General features: G+C 48.7%; 4 protein-coding genes across 11 annotated transcripts; 2 read left to right on the forward strand and 2 right to left on the reverse strand.

The window, feature by feature from the left end:
• The first annotated feature begins 884 nt into the window (after nucleotides 1–884).
• On the forward strand, nucleotides 885–21,446 carry Il11ra (interleukin 11 receptor subunit alpha). Of its 5 annotated transcripts, XM_042695370.1 has the most exons (14): nucleotides 885–909; nucleotides 11,017–11,022; nucleotides 12,999–13,098; nucleotides 13,622–13,682; nucleotides 14,854–15,023; nucleotides 15,147–15,261; nucleotides 15,432–15,467; nucleotides 15,552–15,718; nucleotides 16,519–16,682; nucleotides 17,498–17,639; nucleotides 17,946–18,071; nucleotides 18,186–18,282; nucleotides 19,005–19,102; nucleotides 19,861–20,282. In XM_042695370.1, exons 3-14 carry the CDS (start codon nucleotides 12,999–13,001, stop codon nucleotides 19,875–19,877), a joined length of 1,293 nt encoding a protein of 430 aa, XP_042551304.1. In that variant the 5' UTR covers nucleotides 885–909; nucleotides 11,017–11,022; the 3' UTR covers nucleotides 19,878–20,282. The 5 variants fall into 5 exon arrangements, with proteins under 5 accessions (XP_042551304.1, XP_042551302.1, XP_042551323.1 ...); XM_042695368.1 differs by lacking the exons at nucleotides 885–909; nucleotides 11,017–11,022 and adding an exon at nucleotides 9,958–10,057; XM_042695389.1 differs by lacking the exons at nucleotides 885–909; nucleotides 11,017–11,022 and adding an exon at nucleotides 9,958–10,057 and having other exon boundaries at nucleotides 19,005–19,087.
• Nucleotides 5,114–8,404, forward strand: Galt (galactose-1-phosphate uridylyltransferase). 4 transcript variants are annotated; one of them, XM_042695391.1, is made up of 11 exons: nucleotides 5,114–5,283; nucleotides 5,586–5,755; nucleotides 5,953–6,028; nucleotides 6,115–6,163; nucleotides 6,278–6,407; nucleotides 6,563–6,619; nucleotides 6,761–6,883; nucleotides 7,135–7,267; nucleotides 7,369–7,452; nucleotides 7,724–7,878; nucleotides 8,158–8,404. In XM_042695391.1, the coding sequence occupies exons 1-11, from the start codon at nucleotides 5,202–5,204 to the stop codon at nucleotides 8,233–8,235; spliced, it is 1,137 nt and encodes a 378-aa protein (XP_042551325.1). In that variant the 5' UTR covers nucleotides 5,114–5,201; the 3' UTR covers nucleotides 8,236–8,404. The 4 variants fall into 4 exon arrangements, with proteins under 4 accessions (XP_042551325.1, XP_042551335.1, XP_042551329.1 ...); XM_042695401.1 differs by lacking the exon at nucleotides 5,114–5,283 and adding an exon at nucleotides 5,360–5,448; XM_042695395.1 differs by lacking the exons at nucleotides 5,114–5,283; nucleotides 5,586–5,755; nucleotides 6,278–6,407 and having other exon boundaries at nucleotides 5,988–6,028.
• Ccl27 (C-C motif chemokine ligand 27) lies at nucleotides 20,284–21,162 on the reverse strand. Its single transcript, XM_042695438.1, has 3 exons — nucleotides 20,921–21,162; nucleotides 20,644–20,776; nucleotides 20,284–20,468 (listed from the first exon to the last, which is right to left on the reverse strand). Exons 1-3 carry the CDS (start codon nucleotides 20,985–20,987, stop codon nucleotides 20,312–20,314), a joined length of 357 nt encoding a protein of 118 aa, XP_042551372.1. The 5' UTR covers nucleotides 20,988–21,162; the 3' UTR covers nucleotides 20,284–20,311.
• A 1,463-nt stretch (nucleotides 21,447–22,909) lies between the features above and the next one.
• On the reverse strand, nucleotides 22,910–25,147 carry LOC122121286. The gene is made up of 4 exons (XM_042695424.1): nucleotides 25,075–25,147; nucleotides 24,710–24,776; nucleotides 24,390–24,449; nucleotides 22,910–24,274 (listed from the first exon to the last, which is right to left on the reverse strand). Exons 2-4 carry the CDS (start codon nucleotides 24,754–24,756, stop codon nucleotides 24,118–24,120), a joined length of 264 nt encoding a protein of 87 aa, XP_042551358.1. The 5' UTR covers nucleotides 24,757–24,776; nucleotides 25,075–25,147; the 3' UTR covers nucleotides 22,910–24,117.
• Nucleotides 25,148–27,653: the final 2,506 nt, after the last annotated feature.

Below are 27,653 nucleotides of genomic sequence, written 5' to 3' on the forward strand. Positions count from 1 at the left end.
CAGATCAGGAACTCAAATCCAGTCTAGACACAGGAAGTATTATTCATTCAGGTAACATTTTAGCACTTGTGTGGATCAAGTTCTGTGGTGACCACAAGGAATATGGCTCTAGTCAGTGCAGCATGGTCTCATCCCAGTTTAGAGATCTCACTGCAGATTCCTTAGAAACGGTAGTAATTAAAATCTAAAGGCTAAAGATGTGGTTCAAGTGGTAGAGCACCAACCATGGTATGATCAAGCAAGCTGAGCAAGAGTGAGTCCCCTGAATTCAAGCTGTTTTAGTTGGGTGCCAGTGGCACATCTGTAATCCTAGGCACTCAGGAGGTGGAGATTTGGAGGATTGAATTTCCAAGCCAGACCAGGAAGAAAAGTCCAAGAGACTCCATCTCCAATTAAGCAGCAAAAGCTATGCTGGGGGTATGGCTCAAGTGGTAGAGCACCACTCATGAACAAATGATCAGGAGGCTCTGAGTGCAACTTCAGCACTGGCAAGGAAAAATTTTTTTAAAAAAATCTACAAACTGATCTGTGCATGGTAATTCCAGCACTCCTCAAAGCTTAGCTCTAAAAAGCATCATTGGCTAAGGGGCAAATAGCAGAAGAAGAGAACAAAAAGGCAGTAAAGTGAAAGAGAAAAAAGGCAGCATTTTGACATAATGGGGGATTAAAAAATAAACTCAAGATTGAGCTATAGCTTTGTGTCACAATTCTTATCTAGCTTGTGAAAAGCTCTAGGTTAGATCCCAGAAAAACAAAATAAGGGTTGGGATTTTGGCTCAAATGGTAAATCACCTGCCTAGCAAGCACCAGGCTAACTTCAATCCCCAGTACTGCCAGAGAGGGAGGGAGTGTGGACAGGCAAGAGACTAGACAGACAGAGAGGCAAAGACAGAGAGACAGAGACAGAGAGACAGAGGGACAGAGAGAGGCAGAAAGCAGAAAGAACTCAAAGTGGACTGCCTATGTTCAAACTTGACTTACAAGTTGTGTAATTTTGTATAAGTTTTCTGTGACTCAATTTTCTTATCTGTAAAATGGAATCAATAAAATACCTACCTCATAGGACATACCTTCATTGTGATGAAGATTAAATGAGTTAATATTTTTAAAGCAATTAGTGCTTGCATATGGTGAGCATTAAATGTGTTCTATAAATAAAACATAAAGGAACTGAATGAAAATAGCCTAACACATGGGAGTGATGGAATAAAAGATCAACACAGTCAAATATAATTGAGAGGCTCAATAAGACGATGGGAAATGATCATTAGATATCTCAGTAGAGACGTGTGGCAGAGACAGTGCAAATACATTTCCTCTGCTCTTGGGCACCCAGAGTCTGGTTACATTTCACAGTCTACTCTAGTCAGTTGGGTTCATGTGATTGCATCCTGGGGCAATGAAATGTAGGCTTCCAGGTTTAGTTCCTAAAATCGCCTGTGAAATTCTTTACATTCTCTTTATTTGCTCATCTATTACAGTGTTAGAGAGGACCTAGAAGGTAATTGTAAAGCATTGGGGAGTGGTAGGCACAAATAGATGGAACCAAATTCTCTGACTGCTTTGTGGAACAATACTTCCTCCACCTCAAACACACACACACACACCACACACTCACACACACACACACCGAATTGTGGTGCTAAGCCACTGAGTTTGGGGAGTCATACCAACTAAAATTACATACACTCACGGAAAAAAAGATATGATACTATATATTGTGTAGCTCAGAAGCAGAGGTAGAGCTCAAGTGGTAGAATACCAGTCAAGTGAAAAAGGCAAGTGAGAGCACAAGGCCCTAAGTTCAAGCCCCAATCCCAGCATATCCCCCCCTCTACCTGAGGATTTAATTTAGGGTCCTAGTACTTGCTATTCTACTTGAGCTGTGCCTTTGGTCTTTTGTTTTTGTTTTGTTTGTTTTAGGCTGGTCTTGCTATGTAATCCAGGCTTGTCTTAAACAGATCATTATTGTCATCCTCCTGCCTTAGTCTCTGTAGGTTTGGGATTGTGCATATGTGCCACAATTCGCAGCAATAATTTCTTTTTTATTTTTCCTTTCTCTACCAAGTTTCTAAAAAGAAGCCTATCTCCTTTGCCTCTATTCTTAGCTGCACTGCATATAGAAGCATGTCTTTTGCATGTATTAGGGTAGATAATTTTAGTTGCTGTCATAAAGAATCCTCCAAAGCTCACTGACAAACAGTTCCTAAAGCTCATGGACTCTTAAGTAGCAAGGACTAGCAGCAACATCTGCTTCTTGCTTTTCATTCCAGGAAGACCCTTCTGAGACCAATTGGGTCTCTAACAATCTTATCGGATCTTTCAGAAAGCTTCTGCAGTGCATTCTATTTAATTTTTTTTTAAATCCTGTGTTATTGAATGACCCCAGGATGAGACTAAGGTAGTGAACATCATAATTATATTCTCTAAATGCCATAGTAGAGATTGTACTTCTCAGATCTGGAAAGGAGAAATCTGGGTAGGACCCATATAAGCCATTCTCCTTTTCCCCTAAAAAGTAATCAAGGACTGGGCATAGTAGCAAATGCCTGTAATCCCAGCTGTTCAGGAGGGTGGAAGAGGCTGGAGGCTCAACAGTTTGAGGCCAGCCCCAGCAAAGTTAGAGAGACCCTGTCTCAAAATCAAAATTAAAAACAAAATGTCTGGCGAGGGCTGGGAAGGTGGCTCAGTGGTAGAGCACTTGCCTTTCATGCATGAGGCCCTGAGTTCCATTCCTCAGCACCACATAAGCAGAAACAAAAGCCAGAAATGGCACTGTGGCTCAAGTGGTATAGCGCTAGCCTTGAGCTGAAGAGCTGAGAGACAGCGCCCAGGTCCAGAGTTCAGGTCCACGACCAGAATCCTCCCCCTCCCCCCCAAAAAAAGTCTGGCGAAGTGTCAGTGGCTCAGGCCTGTAATTATAGCTACTCAGAAGGCTGAGATCTAAGAATCATAGTCAGCCCTGGCAGGAAAGTCCCTGATATTCTTATCTCCAATTAACCACCAAAAACCAGAAGTGAGGCTTTGGCTCAAGTGGTAGGGCATTAGCCTTGAACAACAACAACAACAACAAAAAAAGCTCAGGAACGGTGTTCAAGATGCAGGTTTTGAGTTCAAGCCCCAGGACTAGCTCAAAAACCAACAAAAAACAAAAGGCCTAGAAGCATTTTGTTTTATTGAGTCAAGTAGTGGTGACAGGAGCCCTGGATTCAGTCCCCAATATGAATGGAAAGAGAGTGCCTGCAAAGGAGACACACAAGGAGAGGAGTGCTGTGGAGACTTTCCTGAAGAGTCAGCTGGTATGGTTAGCACGGGAGTTGTCCACAAAAAGTAGTCCCTCAAACAAAGACAACTGAAACAATAGAGAAGCAGATCTCCTACCCTTACCCTCACTTCCTCTTGTATGAGTGACCAGTCAGTGGAGGGAGTAAAACTCATTTCTGAGCCCTGTTCTCTGCCTTCTACCTAGTAGTGTCTTCTGATTCTACCCTGAGGACTGTAGGGCAGAGATCAGGTACATGACCAGTGACCTAATTTTTGCAGCTTGGCTGCAGAGTATCTAGCTCTGCCTAGCCTGACTTGGGAAAGAATCTTTCCTCTTATAGGCAAGTTCCTAGCTCATGAAGTTTCTGTCTTGAATCGTACTGAAGTCTATCCTCATGTTAGCTCATTATTGTTATTGAAGAATTTGGAGAAGAGAAGGTGTGTAAAATATTTCAGATATGGGCTGGGAAGGTGGCTCAGTGATAGAGGGCTTGCCTTGCATGCTTGAGGCCCTGGGTTTGATTCCTCAGCACCACGTAAGCAAAAAGAAAAAAGCCAGAAGTGGCGCTGTGGCTCAAGTGGTAGAGTGCTTGTCTTGAGCTGAAGAGCTGAGGGACAGCACCCAGGCCCAGAGTTAGGGCCCCCCCAAAAAAAACTTCAGATGTCTCCCGGCTGGTAAGTGATGTTACTTACTGATGGTCCTGTCTTACACACACACACTATATATATATATATATATATACACACACACATATACTATATATGCAACATATTTGTATATATTTTGGAGATACTGGGTTGTGAACTCAGGACCTTGTGCTTGTATTCTACCACTTGAGTCACACTTCCAGCCTTTAAATATATATATATATATATATATATATATATATATATATATATATATATATTTATTTTTCAGAGAGATTCTCATGCTTTTGCCCAGGGTCAGCCTCAGATAGTGATCCTCCCACTGTTACCTCCAACCTTCACCTCCAGCCTAGCTGTGATTACATACATGTGCCACAATGTGCTCTTGCTCTCTCTCCCTGCATCCCCCACCCCCCCAACTCAGGGTCTCATATTCTTTTTTGGGGGGTCGAACCCAGGGCCTCATGCATGCAAGGCAAGTGCTCTACCACTGAGCTACCTTCCCAGGTCTCATATTCTTGTTCAGCTTTCTTACTCACAGCTGGATCTCTACCACCTGAGCCACACCTCAGGTCCAGCATTTTGCTGTTATCTGGGGATAGCATCTCTCAGACTTTTCAGCCTTACCTGACACTCCTGACTTGTGCCTACAAGGAATCCAAGGCTTCACATTTTCTTTCTTTCTTTCTTTCTTTTTTTTTTTTTGGATCTGGTCGTGGGGCCTGAACTCTGGGCCTGGGCACTGTCTCTCAGCTCTTCAGCTCAAGGCTAGTGCTCTACCACTTGAGCCACAGCGCCACTTCTGGCTTTTTTTTTCTGCTTATGTGGTGCTGAGGAATTGAACCCAGGGCCTCAGGCATGCAAGGCAAGCGCTCTACAACTGAGCCACCTTCCCAGCCCCAGGCTTCACATTTTTAAAGCCCAAGAGTCTGGCACATAGTAGATGGTCAGTACATATTGATTTAACGAATAACCAGATGAATGATTTGAGTGCAGCAAATTAGTCTGGTAAACGCCCTGGAGCTGAAGGACCGTGTGGCATTCAGCTTTCACAGAGAGAGGTTCCTCCGGGGCCTTGGATTCTCGGTCTGGCTATTGTGCCTGCTGTCAGTCATCTCGCGGTGATGTCCCGCCTTCCTGAGCCCCGCCTCCAGGTGGCTGACGGCGCCACCAGCCTGTCACGTGTTGGCGGCTGGCCAATCACGGGGGCGGGGCGGAGCAGAGCAGACAGCGAGGGCAGTGTGAGTTGGGGCCTCTCCGACATTCCTGACAGTCCCTGGGGTGGCCTCATGCTGCACAGCGGAATCGACCCCGAGCAGCGCCGGCAGGCGTCTGAGGAGGACGCCCCGGCTTCAGTCTTCCGGGCCAGCGGTAACTGCAGGGCGGTCGGGACGCCTTGGGACACAGTGCTGAGCGTGCGCTGCACACTTCCTAAGGCTTAGGGAGTACTGACCCCATGTCCAGGCCGGCTCGCCCGCCCCAGGCTGGGGCTCCGCTGGCCGAGAGAGGGGCTGCAGGCCCTTTGGCGCTGGGAAGGTCAGGCTCTGGGCCTTTTGCTCCCGAGAAGGACCGGGACCAGAGGGCGTCTCAGCTTGGGCCCGGCCTGCTGGTGGGTGAGAACAGCAAGGGGGAGCCAGAGAGCTTTGCTAACTGACTGTCCCCACCCTCCCCAGAGCATCAGCATATTCGCTACAACCCGCTGCAGGATGAGTGGGTGCTGGTGTCAGCTCATCGCATGAAGCGGCCTTGGCAAGGACAGGTGGAGCCCCAGCATGTGGAAACAGTGCCCCGCCATGACCCTCTCAACCCTCTGTGTCCTGGGGCCGTGAGGGCGAATGGGGAGGTAAGCCTGCAGAGCCATATGCACAGTGTGGACCATCGAGGGGGTAGCCCCGCCCTTACTGCTGCCAGTCACTCACAGGAGGGACCATATCCCACCTCGCCTACCCTCTAGCAGCCTGTGCAACCCTACCCCCGCCCCCCCCCCCCACCAGATGGTGGTATGGGGGAGAGGATTTTCTAGCCTATTCTTGTCAGTAGGTAAATCCCCACTATGATGGCACCTTCCTGTTTGACAATGACTTCCCAGCTCTGCAGCCTGATGCTCCTGATCCAGGTAACTTGATTCTAACCCTTGATGGGGAGGCCACACCTCTTGGGGAAACTGCTGCTGCAGGCAGTGATGATATTCCTTTACCTCAGGTCCCAGCGATCACCCCCTTTTCCGAGTAGAGGCTGCCAGGGGAGTTTGGTAACTATGAATTTATCTTCTTAAATTTCAACCCAGGGTTGAAGACGAAGCCCTGGGATTGGGTCCTGCCCCTAGTGTCCAATCCCTATCCCTCTGTTGTCCCTCACCACCTAGTAAAGTCATGTGCTTCCACCCCTGGTCGGATGTGACACTGCCACTCATGTCGCTCCCTGAAATCCGTGCTGTCATCGATGCGTGGGCCTCAGTCACAGAGGAGCTGGGTGCTCAGTACCCTTGGGTGCAGGTCTGTGAGGCCTCCCCTTTTCCTGGAAGAGAAGGGATGGGGAGATGGAAATTTGGTTCAGGGGAAGTAGTATTCTTGTTTCTATGGGGATGTTGTTGGGAGAGAGTTGACTTGATGCCTTTGGATGATTAAAGCTCTCTACCCCTACCCAACAGATCTTTGAAAACAAAGGAGCTATGATGGGCTGTTCTAACCCCCACCCCCACTGCCAGGTAAGTTTGTTAGAAACTGGAATGGCTTTAGTGGAGTTTAAGCCAGCACTATGAACAGGGATAGAATAAAAGAAATATACTAGTGATATAGGGGCTTGCAAATAAAATACCTGCCTTTCTTTTTGCTCCTGTCCATGCCAGGTGTGGGCTAGCAGTTTCCTGCCAGATATTGCTCAGCGTGAGGAGCGGTCTCAGCAAGCCTATCAGAGTCAGCATGGAGAGCCTCTGTTAGTGGAGTATGGCCGCCAGGAGCTCCTTAGGAAGGTGGGCCTTCTTATCCCCAAAGAGAGAAGTATATGAATGAGAAAGGTAGAAGGGAACTAGCAAGAGGCATGCTAGAAAGCACTAGCAATAATCTAAGGAAAGATGATAATGGCTTAGACTTGGGTGAAGGTGGTAGAAGTGGTAAGAATCTATCAAATGCTTTATTTCTGTTTATTTGCTGACCTGCTTGTTTGCTTATCCCCTATCCTCACACCAGTGTTAAAGATCTCATTTCCATTCTCTGTGCCCAGGAGCGTCTGGTTCTAACAAGTGAGCACTGGTTAGTGCTGGTCCCCTTCTGGGCAGTGTGGCCCTTCCAGACTCTACTACTGCCCCGGCGGCATGTGCGGAGGCTGCCTGAGCTGACCCCTGCTGAGCGGGATGGTCAGTCTCCTAGCTGGGACACAGGGACTGGACTCTGGTTGGAGTGGCTCTAGTAGGACAAACCACTAGTTTCCAACCTGAGAGTCAGCTTCTGGTTCCAGATTTAGCCTCCATCATGAAGAAGCTTTTGACCAAGTATGACAACCTATTTGAGATGTCCTTTCCCTACTCCATGGGCTGGCATGGTAAGACTTTTTGAGTATCTATATTTAGCCCCAACACCATTTCTGAGTTCTGCTTCCCTGCCTATTTGGTAGGGATGTGTCAAAGGCAAGGATGCTAGGGTTGAGGATGGAGCAGCAAATTTGGTGAAACTCACTTGTATGCTTTCTAATGCTTGGATGCCTCTGATGGAGAATGCTGGGAGATGTAGATTTTGACTATCTAGCCTGGTTTTGGGGTAGGAAATAAACTGAAGACTTGAGAAAAGGGCCTTCTCTACCATTTTCTTCTCAGGGGCTCCTACAGGATCAGAAGTTGGGGCCAAGTGGGACCACTGGCAACTGCATGCTCATTACTACCCTCCACTTCTGCGTTCTGCGACTGTCCGGAAATTCATGGTTGGCTATGAAATGCTTGCCCAGGCCCAGAGGGACCTCACCCCTGAGCAGGTCAGATCTCGGAGCATCCTGGATCCTCAGGCTCCCTTTTCACCCATACTTCTTTAAGGGATCCCAACAATCATGACCCCGAGGATCCTCAAAAAACATGGGCATTCCTAGGAACTCAGTAGCTGTTCTACCCCCATCCTCTGGTAACTCCACCTATCCTGACCACCATAAACCCTTTCCATACACCCTTATCACAGTGTGTCACCTGGGTGTCCAAAGTCCATACTATCATTCTGGGTGGCCTTTACCCTCCCTGATTGTCTCTTGTCTCCTTTCTAGGCTGCAGAGAGATTAAGGGCACTTCCTGAAGTACATTACCAGTTGAAGGCGAATAAGGAAACAGCAGCTGTCATCTGACCACACTGACCACAGGGCCTTGAAGCTTTCTGGCTGAGAGAACTGGAGTTTGGGCAGATGCAGTATCAATAAAACTGCTTCTTGAGCTCTAACCACCTATTGTGATATCAGAGGAGTATGATCTCTATCACCTTCAGAGATCTGAGATTAAAGACTAAATGTTCTTCTAGCCGGTTTTCTTTGCTGACAGATATTTAACACCTTGATGCGCAAATTGTAGCCCAAATCTCTGACTCTCCAGGTTTGCATCTGGCCTAATGATTCTCTTATTCATGTTACACACGTTGTTACAGTTTAGGAGAGTGTTAAAGTATTGTGTTCTTAGCTGAGGCCAAGGCTTTGGGGAGCCCAGGGTCCTCTTCACTGTTGGACCTGGTGTCAGCTCCCTGAACCCCAGCCTCAGGATTTGGTAGGGAGAGGGTGAGTAGGATCCTGATCCCAGTGGTCACTGGCCAGACCCTGGGCTGCTAGCCAGAACCCTGACTTTGTGAGTGGCCACAGTTTGGCTGTGCTCCATCCCACAGGGGCTGAAAAGGGTGGGTAAGGAGTATTTATGTGGCTTTGTGTCCTTGGCTTCCTCAGACGCTCACATGCAGTATGTGTACCCTCAGTACACCTGTTTGTTCCCCCACCATCCCCATACCTCCCCCTCCACTGCCCCAGACATTGCACATGGCAATAGACATCTCTGACAGGGAAGGGGCAGCAAGAGGTAGGTAGGAGCCCCAGAACCTAGAAGCAAGGTGCCATTCTCAGAATGTCATTGATTCTACCCCCTCCCATCTGAACATGTTTCCCTAGTGAGAGGGGGGAGGGGAAAACAGGTCATGTGACCCAGGAAAACAGATGTTACCTCCTGTCTTCCAAATTTTAAGGTGAAGGCAAGGCATATGAGTAATGCAAAGATGGCCAGAACACTTTTAGTCTTTTTTTTTTCCCCTTAGGGAAACTGAGTCTCTGGGTGGGGGAATTACATTGACACTGGACAGTGACTGGACAGGCCCCAGAACCTTGGCTGCCTGCCTGCCTTATAGTCCAGGGTGTTTTTGTTTTGTTTTGTTTTTTCCTGAGAGACCTTGGAGGGGAAGTATCTAGGACTTGGTACTGTTAACTAGTCAAGAAGGAGATCAGAGACATAGTAGGCATTTCCCTTGCAAGTCCTGAAAAGAAGGTGGCTGATTTTTTTTAAAAGCAAACATAAACATACGCTTACACTGCATAAATATATGCTTGCACCTCCATGTTCACTGCAACTTGTCAGGTTTTAAACACTGATCTGTAGGTCCAACCTTCAGAGACAGGGATTTAACTGGCAAAAGGCCTGGCATTTCTAAAACTACAACACTCAGCAAAGTTCCTTAAACTACTGTTCTACACTGGCTTTCTTTATCTTATCTGGAGTCTAGGGCACCTTCAATATTTCCAGTCACCTGCCCAGGGGCTTCTAAGCCTTAAACCTGGCACTTTGTTTGTGGATAGCTGGGAGAGGAAGGGGCCTGAACGCTTTTAGTCTTGCTGTCCCCAGATGAGGACAGACTTTCAGTCCAAGTCCCAGGAATACAGCTTTGGGCTCTGTCCTGGCATCTACCCCCTGCACCCTCCTCCATCCCAGACGGGACAGGAAGTGTCCAGAGGAGGTGGGGGTGGATGTGATTGGCAGTTGGAGGCTCCAATGGGCCAGGAGCCCCCGCTATTTCACCTCTCTCCTTCTATTGGTGCCTGGGTGGAGCCGCGCCCAACTGCAGGAGCCCCGGGCAGGAACGAGTAGAGACCGGGGCAGAGGGCGAGGGTGGAGGGCGCTGGCGTTGGCGGGCTGCAGAAGGTGAGGCCTGGTGGGGTGGGCGGGTGTTGACTACGAAGTCTTGCCAGGAGGAGGCGGGGCAGAGTGGTGTATGATCTTAAGGGCCCCGAGTGACCGACTGTTAAGTGTGTCTGTGCGACTGTGAGGCTGAAGATGTCAGAGTGTGAGACTCAATTGCTGTAATTGTCAGCTAATGTGCCAGTGCTCCCGTGCTTGTAGCTGAGTCTGCATGTGGTAGTGAGAGGGTGGGATTGTGTGGGCCGTTTTTTGTGAGTTGTGAGGTGTGTTTGTGTGTGTGAGAGGGACTACGACCACATGGGGAATGTGTTCTGGGAAGGTCTCTGTGGGGTTTAAGATTGTGTCTGCCAGTGTGAGAGTGGGTGGTTAAGTTTGTGTGTGGCTAGTGTGTGACTTCAGCAAGTAATAGAGCAAGAATGAGACTTGTGACTCTGTGTGTGCCCTGCATCCCAACAGACTGCTTGGGAGTACTACTTGTTCCTATACTGAGGGACCCACTTTCATAGCAGAGTGGAACTAACCTTTCTACTTTGCCTGCAGCATATACAGGCCCATCTGTACATCCCTAACACGTGTGGCTTGCCTTCCTTCTTCCTCTTCTCCCCTCTTTATTTTATGTTAACCTCTATGGTTCCTTGTATTTCTTCCCCTTCTTGGACATATGTTGCTCACAGTTGTTGTTTTCTCTCCCAAGTGTTTCTGTGCATCTGTTTTTCTAGTCCTGTGCTCAAGCTGTTTCTCAATGTCCCTGTGCTTGACTCTTTTACCTGGGGGCCTGTAACAGTGACATGCTGATCTGCCATTGCTAAGAGGAGTTGCTTTTAGGGAATGCTGCAGCTCCACCCCAGAGGCAGAGAGAGAAGGGGGAGGGGGAGGAAGAGCGAGAGGAAGAGAGAAGAAGAGGGAGAAGAAGACTGGGGGGGGGGGAGAGGAAAGAGGAGAGGAGAAAGGAAAGAAACAGAAAAACTGTAAGTATGTGGAGAAGTATGTAAGCATGTCTGAGTCCTAGTGATGATGCCTGAATGTATCAGTGTGACTCTAACTATCTGAGAGTGTGGGTCTGAGGTTAAGTGTGAGTCCTGTGTATCTGGCACCAAGGAACCAGAGGCATTTCCTCATGCTGGGGCCCAAAGGGTGGAGGGGGAGATGAGAAATGGCTGGAACTTCCAGGGAAGGGGGTAACTGAACTCTGGCCTTTCCATATATCCCCCAGTCTGGGACCTTCCTTCTCCTTGAAGCCCAGACAGCTGTTCCCTAATGAAATATTTGCTGGGGAGCAAAAAGAATGGTAACAGGAGTTTGTGTCTGGTTTTCATTTGATTGTATCCATATGTGTTCAAAGAAGTGTCTTTGTTAACTGTATGTAGTGAATCCATATGTGAATGTGGCTATATACGACTGTGAAAACAGAATTTCCTAGTGATGGGGATTTAAGCATAAGCAACTCTCCTCTTCCTCTTGCTGGCTCTGGCTGTGTCTGTGGCTTCATTTTCAGCCCAGGGGGAACCTCTTCCCTTCCCAGGGCTTGGGGTGGGAGGAAAGGAAGAGGGAGGAAGGAGAGGGGGAGAAGATGGGAAGTAGGGGGAGTAAGCAGGAGGTTAGGGGAGGGGGCCTGGTTGGGGCAGCTGGGCTCCAGGGCTAGGGGGTGTGGGGTGGGAGAGAATGGGAAGGAGGGATTAGTTCTGGGGTTACAGAACTGAGTGGAATAGGAGTGCTGGTGCAATGGCTGGTAGGAGGAAGTCCTGGAGGCCATTGAACACTTAGTCACTGGGATCATAGAGGTAGGGCTGGGCCAAGTAGGGTCAGTGTGGCTGGGGGCAAGAAGGAGCCACCAAGACAAATTCAGACTGACACAAACACAAGAGGCCCATGCTCCATTTAACTCCAGAGGGGTGTGTGTTCTTCCTCTTTTGGCACTCTGGACAAGAACATTCTCCCCATTTGCTTTTTTACTATTGCTTACCGCCCCCCTCCAACCTCCACCCAGATCCTCTCTCCTAGCCCTCTTCTGTGGAAACATGCACACACTGTTAGAGCCTCCTCAGACATTTTTGAGTTCCCCTGACCCCAACCCTACCCTTGCCTCGTTGGACCCCCTGCTCCCTCTTGGGTCTTCAGGACGGAGTGATCAGGACCTATTCTGTTAGTGTTGTGGTCTCTATTCTAGGCCCCTCTATTCTTGCAGGCTCCAAGTCCTCCTCCCCTTTCCGCCACCCTGTCTCCATCTCCATCTGCTGGCTGCTTGCCCATCCCCAGCCTCTGGCAGCAGCCAGGGCATCTGGATCCGCTTAACTCTGCAACCCCAGCCTGCACCCTAGCTTCATCCAGCCTCATAAGCTAGACCAACAAGCTTTCAAGCCAGGCCCAGCTGAGTAGCCCAAGTAGCCAGAGCAAGGGGCCAGAACCAGGCCAGAGACTTGAAAGCCAGAGCAGGACTAGACTTCATGGTAAGATTACAGGGCAGTTTTGGACACGTTACACAGCCCCCATGCTGCAAGGTGATAAGGTTTGCTTCGGGTTAGTCAGAGGCAGTGATTAGCCATGGACAGGTGGGATGAATGCCAGAATTCCCACGAAATGGAGTGGAGGGTTAATGGGAGTGGTTAAGCCAGTGCCAGCCCTTGGTGCCAGGGGTGGGTGCCAAGAGTGGTGTGTGTGTGGGGGGGGTGCTGGCACAGTCTGTTGCCTCCGGCTTTTGTTCTGGGCCCTAAGCCCAGGACTGAGATGGTGTGTGTGTGTGTGTGTGTGTGTGTGTGTGTGTGTGTGCGCGCGCGCGCGTGCTTGCACGGGAATATGATGGAAAAGAAGGCTTCTGATCACACCCAGTGTTTTCTAATAGCTTTAGTTCACTTAGTACCTCAGTTGTCTTTGGAGAGCAGGAACCAGGCTTTAGCCTCCTATCTCAGGGATGGGGGAATCCCTGATTCTGTCTCTCTTCCCACAGATGAGCCACAGCTACTCAGGGCTGAGCAGGGTCCTGGTGGTCGTGGCTGCAGCCCTGGTGTCTTCCTCTTCTCTCTGCCCCCAGGCCTGGGGTCCTTCAGGTAAAAAGAATGATGTTCTGTGACCCCTCCAACTCTGGTGTAGGATTTGCCACTCAGTGACCCCCTTCCCATGTCTTAACTGTGACCACTCCTAATCTCTGCTCCTGGGGGTCCCTTTTCTACTTTATCCTCTAACTATATCTTTTTTTGTTGTTTGTTTTTGTTAGTCGTGGAGCTTGAATAACTCAGGGCCTGAGTGTTGTCCCTAAACTCTTTCATTTAAGGCTAGGACTCTATCACTTTGGGCCACAGCTCTAGGTCCCTTTCTGGTTTTCTGTGGTTAATTAGAGATGAGTCTCATGGATTTTTCCTGCATGGGCTGGCTTTAAACTGTGGTCCTCAGATCTGAACCTCCTGGGTAGCTAGGATTACAGGTGTGAGCCACCAGTGCCCAGCTTCGATAGTGTATCTTGACACTTTAATCCTAGTTGATTGACAGTCTTATGCCTTATCTTGTCACTCTCATAAAGTGGGGCAGAGGGGAAGGGAAAAAAGAATATTACCTCAGAATTGCCCTTTTCAGGGGTCCAGTATGGGCAGCTTGGCAAGTCGGTGATGCTGTGTTGCCCTGGAGTGAATGCTGGGTAAGTAATCTACCTGCCTGTTGCTATGACACTCTTGATCTGCCCTGACTTATGTTCCCTCTCATACCCATCTCTTTTTCCTAATTATCCTCATTTAATAGAAAAATGCAACTAGAGCTGGGAGTGGATTGTTGCTTGGCATACATGGAACTATTTGACTCCAAGTACCTTCCCTCCCCCCACACACGAAAAAAAAAAAACCGATAAAACAATAGATATGTATGTATTGGGCACTAATTGCCTTGCGTATTTTGGGCTCTAGGAGGCAGGAATACACAAGCCAGGAAATTATTGCCCTCGCAGCGCTTACATTCTAATGGGGGAAGACAGACCATAAGTGAATCTTGCCAATGAGTAATATTTGCGGGACAGAAAAACACACATGGAAGAAGGTGATTGAGTGATTACTTCCTAGGTCTGTATGAGGAAGTGACGTTGCAACTGATTTCTGAAGATCAGAAAAGAAAAGCCAGCCACGGGGCTGGGAAGGTGGCTCAGTGGTAGAGCACTTGCCTTGCATGCTCGAGGCCCTGGGTTCGATTCCTCAGCGCCACATAAGAAAAAAGCCAGAAGTGGCGCTGTGGCTCAAGTGGTAGAGTGCTAGCCTTGAGCTGAAGAGCTGAGGGACAGCACCCAGGTCCAGAGTTCAGGCCCCACGACCGGACCCCACAAAAAAAAAAAAAGAAAAGAAAAGCCAGCCACATATTAGGGTAGAAGTATTCCTAATAGTGTGAACAGCAAATACAAATGCTTCTCCCCAGAGGGAGGTGATATAAAGGAACTTTCTAGGATGAAAACAATCTTGTCTTGTGATAGCACTCATCAAAGCCAATAGAACCTAGTGATGTGTGTACTTTAGCATTTTGTTGTGTGTGAATTATGCTTCAATAAAAAAATATTTTAAAGTCATAAAAATTGCTTCTCCTGAGATGGGTAAAAACTCAATACTTCTGAGGAACAGCAATGTAGCCAAAGTATAGTTGATGAAGGGGAAAGAGGAAGGAGCTGATGAAGGAAAAGAAAGCAAGGGTAGATCATGAGGGACTTTCTACGCAGTGAAGGGAATTTAGACTTGTTTACGAGTTTAACAATAGGAGCCTGTGGAGAACAGTGGCATGGTCTGACTTAATCTTTAAATCTTCTCTCCGCTATTACCTCATCTCACTTCTAGGACCCCAGTTTCCTGGTTTCGAGATGGGGAGTCTGGGATGCTACAGGGACCAGACGCTGGGTTAGGGAATGAGCTGGTCCTGGTTGGGGCAGACAGCAGTGATGAGGGCACTTACATCTGTCGGACGCTGGATGGTGCCCTTGAGGGCATGGTGAACCTGAAGCTGGGCTGTGAGTTGGGGAGGATGGTGGTGGTGAGTCATGTGATCCCTAAGGGAATCTAGAGCCTAAGGAAACCCTCTGGGATAGGGAGGAGGGGAGGACTGCATCTCTAGCTGCATCCTCTGCCTCTAGACCCACCAGCCCGTCCTGTGGTCTCCTGCCAAGCAGCCGCCTATGAGAACTTCTCCTGTACTTGGAGATCCAGCCAGGTCAGCGGTTTACCCACCCGCTACTTCACTTCTTACAGGTGTGTGTGTGTGTGTGTGTGTGTGTGTGTGTGTGTGTGTGTGTCTAAGCAATTGAGTGTGCTGGCATAATATGGGGATGGGAGGCAGGGAGAGAGGCTCTAAGGAAAGCCTCAAAGAGGGCAGAAGGCCCTCTTTTCTTTCCTGACCTCAGATGGCCCCTCCCAACCAGGAAGAAGAATGTACCAGAAGCTGCTAATAGTCAGAGGTAGGATACGAAGGAGTGTCTGGGGGCTCCGACAGTGTCCCACAATGGGTATTTCCAAGCCTAAGACCATATTCTCCCTCCTAGTGAGGGTTCATCCACAGGGCCCTGGCCATGTCCACAGGAACCCCCAGGGGCTACCCGCTGTGTGGTTCATGGGGCCGAATTCTGGAGCAAGTATCGGATTAATGTGACTGAGGTGAATCCGCTGGGTGCCAGTACACGCCTGCTGGATGTGAGCTTGCAAAACATCTGTGAGTACCCACCCTAGACTTCTACCCAGACCCCTAGCAGAAACCCCAGAGGGACTCTATCCTGTTGTCTCTCAACACAGGCTCCACTTCACACACACAGATGCAATCAAAGAGATGGTCTCTGTTAACCTCTGCACACATTCTAGCCTGCAGCTACAGGTCCTTCCTTCTCTCAGCTTCCCTGGAGGCTGCCTAGCCTCAGGACTGACTCCTGCTTCTAGGCCCTGTGCAGAAGACAGCCAGATCTCATGGCCTCCCTAGCCAAGGGAAGCCCCCGATGATTCCTCCTTCTTGATCTATGTGTGTGTGTGCATACATGTGTGTGGTGGGGAGGCGGGCAGTAAAACTGGTTGAAATTTGGGCCAAATCATCTTTTTTTGGATAGCAAATTTCCTTTTTTACTTATGCAACAAAATTCTCCCCTCACCCCCAAGACTGGTAGCTTACTTTAAAATAAAGATATGATGATAGACAGGTCCTAAGGCTAACTAATGACCGAGTTTCAGATTTTTCCACTCCTCCTGGAAGTACTTGGATAAGATGCTTTTTTTTGGGGGGGGGGGGGTCCAGTCATGGGGCTTGTACTCTGGGCCTGGGCGCTGTCCCTCAGCTCTTCAGCTCAAGGCTAGTGCTCTACCACTTGAGCCACAGCGCCACTTCTGGCTTTTTTCTTTTTGCTTATGTGGTGCACTGAGCCAACTTCCCAGCCCGGCTAAGATGCTTTTAAGCACACATCTTAGGAAGCGGTAAAGGGATGAGTACCTGTTTCCTCCTTTGACTTTGTGTCTGGCCGCCCTTAGTGCGTCCTGACCCACCCCAGGGGCTCCAGGTAGAGTCAGTACCTGGCTACCCCCGACGCCTTCGTGCCAGTTGGACATACCCTGCCTCCTGGCCTCGCCAGCCTCACTTCCTGCTTAAGTTCCGTCTGCAGTACCGTCCAGCACAGCATCCAGTCTGGTCCATGGTAAGGCCTAGAGTGTTTCTTAAGTTTGGGCTGTGGGTTTTGTCTCTGATTTCATGATCCTGAATGTTTGTAGTTTCTGGGCATTCATTAACAGCTCTGATACCCCCTGGGCCAGGCATCCAGCTGGATAGTAGTGAACTCCCACTGCTATCTCAATCCCCAAGAGTGGCTACCATCTGGTCTGGGGAAATCAACCTCAGTTGCCACTGATTTTTACATTGGTACTCTGTGTCTTGTATATACCTTTCTCTGATTTGGGGAAGAGAAGGGGAATAAAACGGCGAGATAAAGGACAGAGGGTGAACCAATGCAACAGCGATATTCACAAGACACTGTGTTGGAAATGAACTTTACAACTGTTGGTGGGGGGAAGCCAGAGGGCAGGGAAAGTGGGAGAAAAATGAAGGACAATATTCAACAATGTTGAATGTTCAATGAGGAACAATGTTCAACAAGAAATGTAACTCCTTACCTTACTTATGTAACCCCTCTGTACATCACCTTTACAATAAATACAATAAAATAAAATAAATCATATTTAATGAAACTAAGTTATAGAGAGACCAAAAGTTCACCTAGACAGATTGAAGCCACAGACAGCCCCTCTAAGTGGTCACTATCCAATACAGTATTCCTAACCTTAGGTATAGACTCTACCCCATCAGCCACCACAGTAGTTAGAGGCCTACACCCTCCACTGGCTGTCAGGGATGGCACTGGGAGGACAGGGTAACATTTGAAAACCATTTGTCTAGGCTCCCTGCTGACAGCCTAGGGCCTAAGATAATGCCCTAAGGAATTATCTTAACCCCCAGGTGGAGCCCACTGGCTTGGAGGAGGTGATCACAGATGCTGTGGCTGGGCTGTCTCACACTGTGCGCGTCAGTGCCCGGGACTTTCTGGATGCTGGTACCTGGAGCGCCTGGAGTCCAGAGGTCTGGGGAACTCCAAGCACTGGTGAGAAAGAAAGCCAAAGAAAAGGGAAGAACCCCCATCTCCAAAGCATCTATTGGCTAATTAACGTCCCTGAAGGTGGCAAGGTTGTACATCCTCCCCTTGTCCCTCAGTCACAGCCAGGCAGAAGTAATGGCTGCCCTAGACAACCATCACCCTGTCAAGCTTTTTCTACCAACCCTTTCACCCTTGCAGTTATTGGCTATACTTCTAAAAGCCACACCCTAGAAGCTGGTCAGCCTCTGCCTTGTAGGCCTCTATGCCCAGCCCTGGCCATGCTGATGTGGATACTTCTCATGTTTCACACACCCTCAGGTCCTCTGACAAAGATACCTGTTGAGGACCAGCTACCTATGCAACCACGAGAGACAGAAGATCAGGTGGACAGCCCTGCTCCTCCAAGGCCTTCCGTGCAGCCAGACCCACAACCATTTGGTGAGCTTAGGCAGAGAAGTAAAGGCCACAGAGAATGAAGAGAAGCGCTGAGGGAAGGGGTCACTGAGCTTCAGTTTGCTTGTTCTGATAACACTATGTGATACCCCTCTTCAGATCACAGAGATCCATTGGAACAAGTGGCTGTGTTAGCATCTTTAGGAATTTTCTCTTTCTTGGGACTGGCTGCTGGGGCCTTAGCACTGGGACTCTGGTAAGTTACTGAGGTCCTTCAGCCTCAGATCCCTACAGAAGATTTTTTTTTTTTGGTCGGTCGTCGGGCTTGAACTCTGGGCTTGGGCACAGCTCTTCAGCTCAAGGCAAGCCCTCTATTGCTTGAGCCACAGCGCCACTTCTGGTTTTTGAGTGGTTTATTGGAGATAAGAGTCTCATGGTGGGCTGGGAAGGTAGCTCAGCGGTAGAGTGCATGCCTTGCAAGCATGAGCCCTGGGTTCGATTCCTTAGCACCACATAAACAGAAAAAGCCTGAAGTGGTGCTGTGGCTCCAGTGGTAGAGCGCTAGTCTTGAGCTGAAGAGCTGAGGGACAGCACCCAGACCCAGAGTTCAGGCCCCATGACCGGCAAAAAACAAAAACAAAAAAACTGTAGGGCCAGGCGTTGGTGGCTCATGCCTGTAATCCTAGCTACTCAGGAGGCTGAGATCTGAAGATCGAGGTTCAAAGCCAGCCCGAGCAGGAAAGTCCATGAGACTCTGAGGAATCGAACCCAGGGCCTCAGGCATTCAAGGCAAGTGCTCTACCACTGAGGCACTTTCCCAGCCCCCCTACAGAAGTTTTGATGCCTCAGAGCACACCTGAACCTGTCTGATTCACCCCACTTTGTGATTCACACTGGTTCCTGGCTTTTTTTTTTTTCTGATTAAACCCATTTGGAAGTGACATTACTTGGGAGAACAGCTGCCCTTTTATACCCTAGGCTGAGGCTGAGACGAGGTGGGAAGAATGGACCCCAGAAGCCTGGATTCTTGACCCCGATGATTCCAGCGGACAAGCTTCCAGGCGAGTATGGACTTGGTAAGGTATTTCCTATTCTGACAGTGTCTGGTTTAAGAGCTGCACATCCTAGTAACTTTAAGGGTATTTAGAAATCAGAGTTCGGTCTCATTCTTTTTGGTATCTATGCTGATGGCTAGGCCTTTCATTCTTGTGTACTTAGGCAGAGAAATGGGTTTCTTCACTCTCTCTCCTTTGGATACCAGGGATTCTAAAAGGGCTTTCTACATTTTCAGGAAGTCAGACTCAAAACTGCTTATCTATCAGTTCCCTTGAGATATCTTAGATCAATGCCCACAGCATTCTGTGTGTGTGAGGGGGGGTGGGAAGAGGGAAGAAGAGGGGGAGGGGGAGGGAATAGAGGGAGAAGGAGAGGGAGAGGGTCATGGGGCCTGAACTCTGGGCCTGGGCGCCGTCCATCAGCTCTTCAGCTCAAGGCTAGTGCTCTACCACTTGAGCCACAGCGCCACTTCCGGCTTTTTTCTTTTTGCTTATGTGGGGTTGAGGAATCGAACCCAGGGCCTCATGCATGCAAGGCAAAGGCTCTACCACTGAGCTACCTTCCCAGCCCTCCTCCCTCATTCTTAATGTATGTGTGCCCAGAGTTATGTCTGTCCCTTCATCTTTAGGGTGTTGGGGCTCACTCAGAGTTGGGCTCATCTATTCCATCTCAGTGTTGGCTCAGAATGGGTTTCCCCACCCCCTTGCTTTCATTCTTAGGATGTTTGGGCCAAGACCCAGTCTTACTGTGTCTCTTAATTTTCTTCCTGCTCTTCTAGGTGCTTCAAATCTATAGAGGACCCAGGAGAACTTCATCTAATTCTACCTGTAACTCTTGTCTTGCTGACGTGTCTAGATGGACAGGAGAATCAACCAGGGCAGGAGAACTCTATAGATGGGATTCTCAGCTGGAAGAGCCCCTTTCTTTGCAATCTTGTATTCTATACTTGCCAGCTGAAAGGTGTCTGGATCTCTGATGTCATCTCAGAGCTAGAGGTCCACCTGAGGAATGTATGTAGATGTTTATGTCTGTGTCCATATGTGCCCAAGTGTGTGAGGCAGAGATCATATGTTCTCTGCATGTTGTATGTATGTAGGTACCTGGAGAATATGTATAGGTCTCTGATTCTTGACCTTGGCTCTTGGGGGTGGGAGAACTGTAAAGATTCAAATTTTTAAAAAAGGGAGTTTTTAAAGGTCACACTTGGATTATTGTCCAATACTTCTTTATTATTTTGGCATTTGGGGGCTCCAATCCATTTTCCTTTTCAGTGTCAGATTCAAGTTGGGTAGGTTTCCTTGGAGCCTTTTCCCTTGGCGCACAAACCACCGAGCTAGGCTGCGGTTTTGGGGATGAATGCAAACACTGCGTCGAGCCAGGTGAAGTCTAGGAATGGAAAGGTCCAAAGCTATGCCCATAGAATGGGCATGAGGTTGTCCCAGGATTGGGGCATGGGGCATATGAAAACCTCAGAAGGCTCATGGGGCTGGCATTGGGATAAACATCAGGGGTTGGGACTGAGGCCAGAGTCAGGGCTATCAAGAGTGGGGACAGAGCTCACACAACAGCCTGGAGGTGACAGTCCCCATCAGCCTCCTGCAGTTCCACATGGATGACCTTCCTCAGTAGCTTGTTTGAGAGTGGCTGTCTGTAGAGCTGAGTACAGCATGTAGTGCTGGGTGACAGTGGCAGCGCTAGGAACAAGAGAGCCATATGTTCAGAAGGGTCTAGAACCAGAACTGCGCTATCACACAGCTGGAGGTTGGACTTCCTGGGCTCCTTACCCTCTTACTCAGCCCACTCACACAGCCTTCTATACCCTCTTCCTCAAGACTTACCTGTTCCAGGGTCTGGGCTCAGGAACAATAGCAGCAAGAGGCCACTGGTGGTTAAGAATCCCTTCATGCTGCTCAGCCTAGACACTGCTCTCTTCTTCTCTCCCCCTACCTTTTATCTGGGCACATTTGACCTGGGGCACCAGGTGAGTCAGACACAGGTGCAGATGTATTGCTTATCTTATGATGTTACTGAGCTCTAATTCTTGAACTGTTGCCACAGATTCTTTCCACTTCTAGGACAACCATTTTTTCCTGGGTTTTTAAGCCCAGATAAGAGAAACAGTGCCAAGCAGTAGTACATATATGGGGGCTGATAGTACAATAATTAATGCCAGGTAAGGATCCACAGTAGCATCTAATAATAGACCTTCATAGTTACATTCCCATAGCCACACATTCACAGTCACACCTCAGTCACTCAATTTCAAGGTCACACCCATGATTGGACAATCAGACAAAATCATAAAGCCCCAGTTTACACGATGTCTGTTTTGTTTTATAATCAGCCACTAAAACACAACTTTTTTTTTTTTGCCAGTCTTGGGGACTGAACTCTGGGCCTGGATACTTCCTGAGCTTCTTTTTGCTCAAGGCTAGTGTTCTACCACTTGAGCCACAGTGCTACTTCTGGCTTTTTCTGTGTATGTGGTACTGAGGAATCAAACCTAGGGCTTTATGCATGCAAGGCAAACACTACCACTAAGCCACATTCCCAGCCCTAACATACAACATTCTAATGGAGTTGTGGGTGGAGTGGAAACGTAAGTCAGTACTAACTTGCCTTTATCACAACCCACTTCTTGCTGTGGCCTGCCTGTCCTACTAGGAGACACTGATGGGAATGAGTCCCTAAAGCGACCTTTCTGGCTGAGGTGAGGGCTACTTTCTCCAGGAAGGTAAGGAGGAAAGGTAAGGTGGAAGAGAAGATAAAAATGGTGCCAGACTGCTGATGTCAAAACAGATGAAAGGCCTAAGAAATCTTCTTGTGTTTGCCAAGTTCTATTTCAGGAATGCCAGTTTGTGGATTTGGGGTTTCTAGCCTGTCTCTCTCTCTTATTGGTGCGGGCATTTGAACTCAAGATCTAGCACTTGCCAAGCAGGTACCCTATAACTTAAGCCATGCCAAAAGCCTGATATCTTAGGGAAAAAAAATTCTACTCAAATTCCAGTCTCTTTCCATACTGGACCTGGAGGAACATCTCCCCTCCCTCTGCATTCAGCAGTATTTTTTCCATTTATCCCATCTTTCTGCTCTAGCCCTGAACATATCCTTCCTATTTTCTCCTAATCCTGTATGTTGACCTCCCTGTCCTTTTTGCCCTGTTCCTCAAGGCAAAACTTCTTGCCGTGATCAGTCCTTTCTGAGAAGCTGGAAACTGCCTAGGTAAGGCATGCTGTTAGGTTAGTGGTCTATGTTCCTGATTTGGAGAATTTTAATCAAGTCCCTCCCAGTAATTGAAATATATAAACTGAGTATATACCCAAGTATAAACTCAATTATCTCCGGAGTGACTGCCCTCATGCTTGATGTGAAATAGCAAACGATAAAGAGCAAATCCTGCCTGACTAGCCTCCATACTCTTTCCTCTAGTAATGTCACTTAGTACATGTTTACATTAAAAACCCTAATAAAAGTCTTTTACATTCACAAAAAGTAAATAAACTCAATTATCCAGCTCTCATCTGGATATTGCAGGGCTATCTTTTCCAGTTTTCTTTTCTGGGGACAGTCACCATTTAGATAGCCCTTTTCTGTTACGGCGCTCCTCCAACTTTCCAGATTAGGGAGGAGTCCTCCTCTAGCTGAAAACCTGAGCCTCTCCTCTAATCCAGAGTGAAACTTGAAGTCCCCCCTCCCTGGAGTTTGTCTCAGAGGTCTTCTGACAGAATCCTGGTAAACTGTGGGACCAGGATTGAACACAGCATTCTACCTTTGAAGGGGTCTTTGATGTTATACATTGTATGGGAATGGCTTAAAGATTTGAGCACTTTCTTTGTGTGATTCCATTTATTTAAAATTCAAAAACAGTTGCCTACTATGTGCAAGGCCATCGGTTTGATCTCCTCAGGTGCTTTCTTGAAAGCCATCACAATCCAAAGGCCACTCATGTTGAATTTTTGGTACCCAGAGGTCTTAAGAGTTCCTTCTCCCACTGCCAGTTTGGACTTCTGCTTGAGTGTTTTCAAAGAAATCCCAAGGAATTTTCCCATGTTCCATTCATGTCATAGGTCTCTGTCAGCTGGTAGATCACCACTGACTTTGTGAGCTTTCCAGGACTTGGCAGTTGAGAACAACAGTTTTGGAAGGCAGAAAACAAACTGTCCTGGTGTGTGCTGATTTCTCCAAAAATAAGACCAAGTCTTCTTTTTCAGTCACAATTTGCTGTAGCAGGTGCAGCTTAAGGTGAAACCCAGTTTTGGCCTTAGCCAGGAATGAGTTATTTCTGTAATTTAATTCTCTAGTACCCTTTCTGGTGCTGGATCTGGTTTATAACTGAAAGCAGGCCCATAAAGCAGTTCTAGTCTCTCACCACTTTAGGAGTTAGGGTCTCAGACTGGTTGGGTGGTGAGAAAAAAAGGGATGGCAGGGAGTAATGATGCTTGGACTTTCATAGGGAAGTAGCAAGAACTGCTAGGTAGGCTGATGCCACTGTCTCAAAACCTGGAATCAGGTGGGGATACTAACTGTAGGAAACATCTCCACCCTTCATCATTCTCCTGAGGCAGGCTACTGGCTGGGCTCAGCTTTTAGGAATTTCCTCCTCTTACTGACTATGCTCTACAACCCTGGCTTAAACTGTTTTAGATCCACTCTCAGGAAGAGCAGATTCTTCAAACATTGGGCGAAGTTCTGGCCAGGAGGAAGATGGTAACAGATAGCTGGGATTGTGGGAACAAACATACCAGTATGGGGATAAAGTGGAGAGGTAGATCAGGCCAAGATTACTTAGTTCTTACCATATAGGCTACTACCAGTGATGGATATTTTTTTAGGGGATGTGGCGGAGAAGCAGTCACTGACAGTAACAAGAAGCCTGACACTGATGAGGAGCCCTTAGTCTTAATTGGGGCCTTGGCTAAAAGGGAGAGAAGCCAGGTTGGGAAGGAAACAGCGGATACGGAGAGAGGGGGTTCCCAGCTCGAATGGAGGCCGCGGCGGCGGAGTCAGGAAGGCAGTTTGGTAGGTAGGCTTCGCTTTAAATCTTTAATGCACCGGCTGGCTGGGCAGCGGTGGTGGGGGTGCGGCAGAGGAGGCCGCGGCCTGAGCGCTGGGGAGCAGGGCCCAGGCCGCTCGACAGACAGCTCATCAGGCCCCGAAGAGGTTCCAGCTTCTGTTGTCGGGGGTGCGCCGAGCTGTGGGGCGACCGGAAAACTGCGTGAGCCGGTGCGGGGAGTCCTTGGGTCCCCCGCCCACCCCTCGGATCTAAGTCTCGTCCAAGGCAGGTCCGCGTGATCGTAGCCCCCTCACCTCCGCTCTCGGCGCCACATTCGCAGCCAGGGGAAAAAGTAGAAGCAGCCCCAGTAGATCCTGAGGAGAGAAGGCAGAGCCGGGCCGGGCGCCGGGAGGGGCGGGGATGACCCCGGGAGGGGCGGGGATGACCCCCACAGACCCCGCCCCCGGACCGGCTCGCCCACGAGAAAGGCCCCGCCCCCTCGAAGGCGGGCCTCTCTCACCCACGCCCTCCGGGACGCCGCCCCGCCCTCCCGGCCCGAGAGCGCGCACCCTCCTCCCCTCCCCCGCCCCCCGGAGCCGCCGGGTCCCTCCTCCGCGCCTCCGCCTCCACTCACTCCTCCTCCGCCTCCAGCGCCACCTCGTATCTCCTCAATCCCGACATGTCCGGGTTCCGAACGTCTCCTGGGGAGTAGCACGACTGGATTAAGTCTATGGCCCCAGCCCCCAGTCTCGTTCCCCGGCACTCTCAGGACGGGGCTCAGTAGGTCTCAGGTAATCTGAGCCAGGGGCCCCTCCGGAAGCCAGTTGCCACATCGGGATAGAGCGGGACGCAGGGTTTGGGAGGCACTAGATTTAAAGCGTTGCGGGAAAGGTTATCTCGGGGGCCTGGGACGTGTTGGAGGTCAAGCCAGGAGACTTGGCGGCCGTGGGGCTGGGAAATCTGGGGTTCCGGGGGAGGATCTCCAGGAGCGGGGATCACCTGGAGGGGGGCTGAGGGGTCGGCGCAGCCTAAACTCCCGCCCTCCCTGGCTCCACCCCGGAAACGGATTGTTGTCATTACGTCACAGGGATACCTTCGCATTCTAGGGGTGGGGCTTACCTATAACCCGGAAGGGGCGGAGCCAGACATTCTCCCCCGGGGAGGCGGAGTTAAAGCGTCAGGCTCTGATGTGGAATCAGACCTTGTCTGAGGGGAAGGAGTCATCATGGGGTGCTAAGGGAAGGGGGGAAGGGGTTAATAGTATATTGTTTTACAGGGATAAAATGAGGTTTTGGGGATACTCCCTTGCAGGCTGAGGCCTCAGCAACAGGCAGCAATATAAGTGCTTTGCAACACTCCAGTACTGTTTTCACACCCCCATAACTCTTGCCAGGTATCTGCCCTGCCAATTGCCTTTCTTAACTTGCCCTGCTCCCTTTGCATGACTGGGTTGAGAAGGAATGGGCCCTTAAAGAGAACCCAGCCTAGAAAGGCTTGGCTATGGAAATTCTTCTTGTGTGGCCTTGGCCAAGTCACCTAATAGCTGAAAGACTGATATTCCTGTAATTTTTATTTTTTATAATCAACCAATAACTACTGAGTACAACATGCCAACTACTGTGCTAGACTTGAGGATATAATAGTAAAGAAGACTCCACTTTCAGAGAGCCTATCCTATCTCCCATACATAGGAGAGAGAAGAAAGGGCAGATTATTACAGTAAATGAAGGAGATTGGCAGGGGAACGTAGAGGGTACTGCTCCAGAGCCAAAAAGAAAAGGGACCATTAACCAGGTCCAGGGTGTTGAAATAACTGTCCCAGCCAAGGCCCAAAATGCTCAGCTAAAATTGGTGTGGAGAGAAGGGTGGGAAGAGAGCCTGAACTGATACTATGAATGAGAGGGATCAGAAATAAGTGAAATGAGTCTGGGGGTGGCTCAGGTCTGTAATCCTCAGGAAGCTGATATCTGAGGATGGCGGTTTGAAACCAGCCCAGGCAGGAAAGTCCAAGAGCCCCTTATCTCCAGTTAACCACCAAAAGCCACAAGTAGTGCAATGGTAGAGTGCTAGCCTTGAGTGGAAAAGCTGAGGGATACTGCTCAGGCCCTGAGTTCAAGCCCCAGTACCAATGCATGCACATGTATGTGTGCAAGCGCGTGCGCACACACACAAAGTGGGAGAAATGAATAGCCTACTTGGTCCCTCATTCAACCCTCCTCTTATATTTATCTTCCCCAGCCTTAGCTACAGACAGCAGACAGACAGATATGTGAGTGACAGGTGGCTTAGTTGGAAGCACTGTAGTCCGGATGTGAGGAGTCTGTGCTGTTGCCACACTTGCCTTCATTCACACTCTCGCTCATGTTGACACTCCAGGCTTATGCTAGTGGGGTCAGGTCTAGTTTAGAGCAAGGTTTGCCAGGCCACGGCAATTCACATCTCTTTACTTGCCCAGGACTTACTCTGGTGCTGCCATAGGCTAAGTGTTGGAGCTCTGGGGAAGGAAGAAAAGGTAGGGCCATGAGTTGGAATCTTGGATGGCTTGGAGGGTAGAGGCAGATCTTGAGTGCTAGGCTTGCCTTAGTAGAGTACTACTTTAGTTTCCTAATGAGATGTTCCACCCAGTTGGTCTGAGGATATGCAGGGCTAGCCCTTTCAGTGTGGTGAATCAGTGGGAAGTATATAGCATAGGATAGAGTTTTAATTCAGCCTTCTTGAAAGCTTGAGTATGAAGGATACAAGTTAAGAGATGACATCTAGGAGCCTGTTGAGGGACTTCCTCATGGGAGAATTTAGACAAAAAAGGAAGTATATTAGCTTTTCACTGTTATAACAGAATACCTGAGAAAACTTAGAGGAAGGATTTGGCTTACTGTTTCAGAGGTTTAAATACCAGAAATCTGATCCCTTGAACTCAATGCCAATTCACATATAGTGAGAGCAGGATTTTTGGGAAAGTAAAAGTTTATTTATTTTGCCAAGCAAGATTAGGACCATATAAACTGGTATTAAAAAGAAAGTACAATCCTATAGAGGTAGTGGGGAGGATGGACTTTGAAAGGAAAGCTCAGATCATGTGCTTCTAGATATAAGGCTTGAGGCATGACTTTGGACCAGATGGGACCTTAGCTTGGCTTTTTTTCCCCTGACATGCTGGTGTTAGCCTCCAGAGTTATATCTCCTGCTGTTTTGTATAGTTTTTTTTTTTTTCATTCCCGTGGTCAGATGAGAGGAAGAGTGATTGAATTGTCTGGAGCTGTAAAGATTTTTCTTGTGTGTTTGTGTGTACTGGTTCTGGGGGTTGAACTCAGGCCCTAGGCACTGTCCCTGTGCTATTGTGCTCAAAGCTAGTGCTCTACCACTTGAGCCACAGCTTTACTTCTGGCTTTTTGGAGGTTAGTTGGAAAGAAGAATCTTACTGACTTTCCTGCCCTGGCTAGCTTGGAACCTTGATCCTCATATCTCAGCTTCCTGAATAGCTAGGATTAAAAGATATGAGTCACTGGTGCCTGGCTGTAAAGATATTTTTTGAGTTCCCTTTCCTGAGGGAAATGGAGGAGGTGATGATAAGGAAAAAA

The sequence above is a fragment of the Dipodomys spectabilis genome, unplaced genomic scaffold (genome assembly GCF_019054845.1).
Source record: "Dipodomys spectabilis isolate Male_0828 unplaced genomic scaffold, ASM1905484v1 ptg000006l, whole genome shotgun sequence".
Classification (NCBI taxonomy): Eukaryota; Metazoa; Chordata; class Mammalia; order Rodentia; family Heteromyidae; genus Dipodomys; species Dipodomys spectabilis.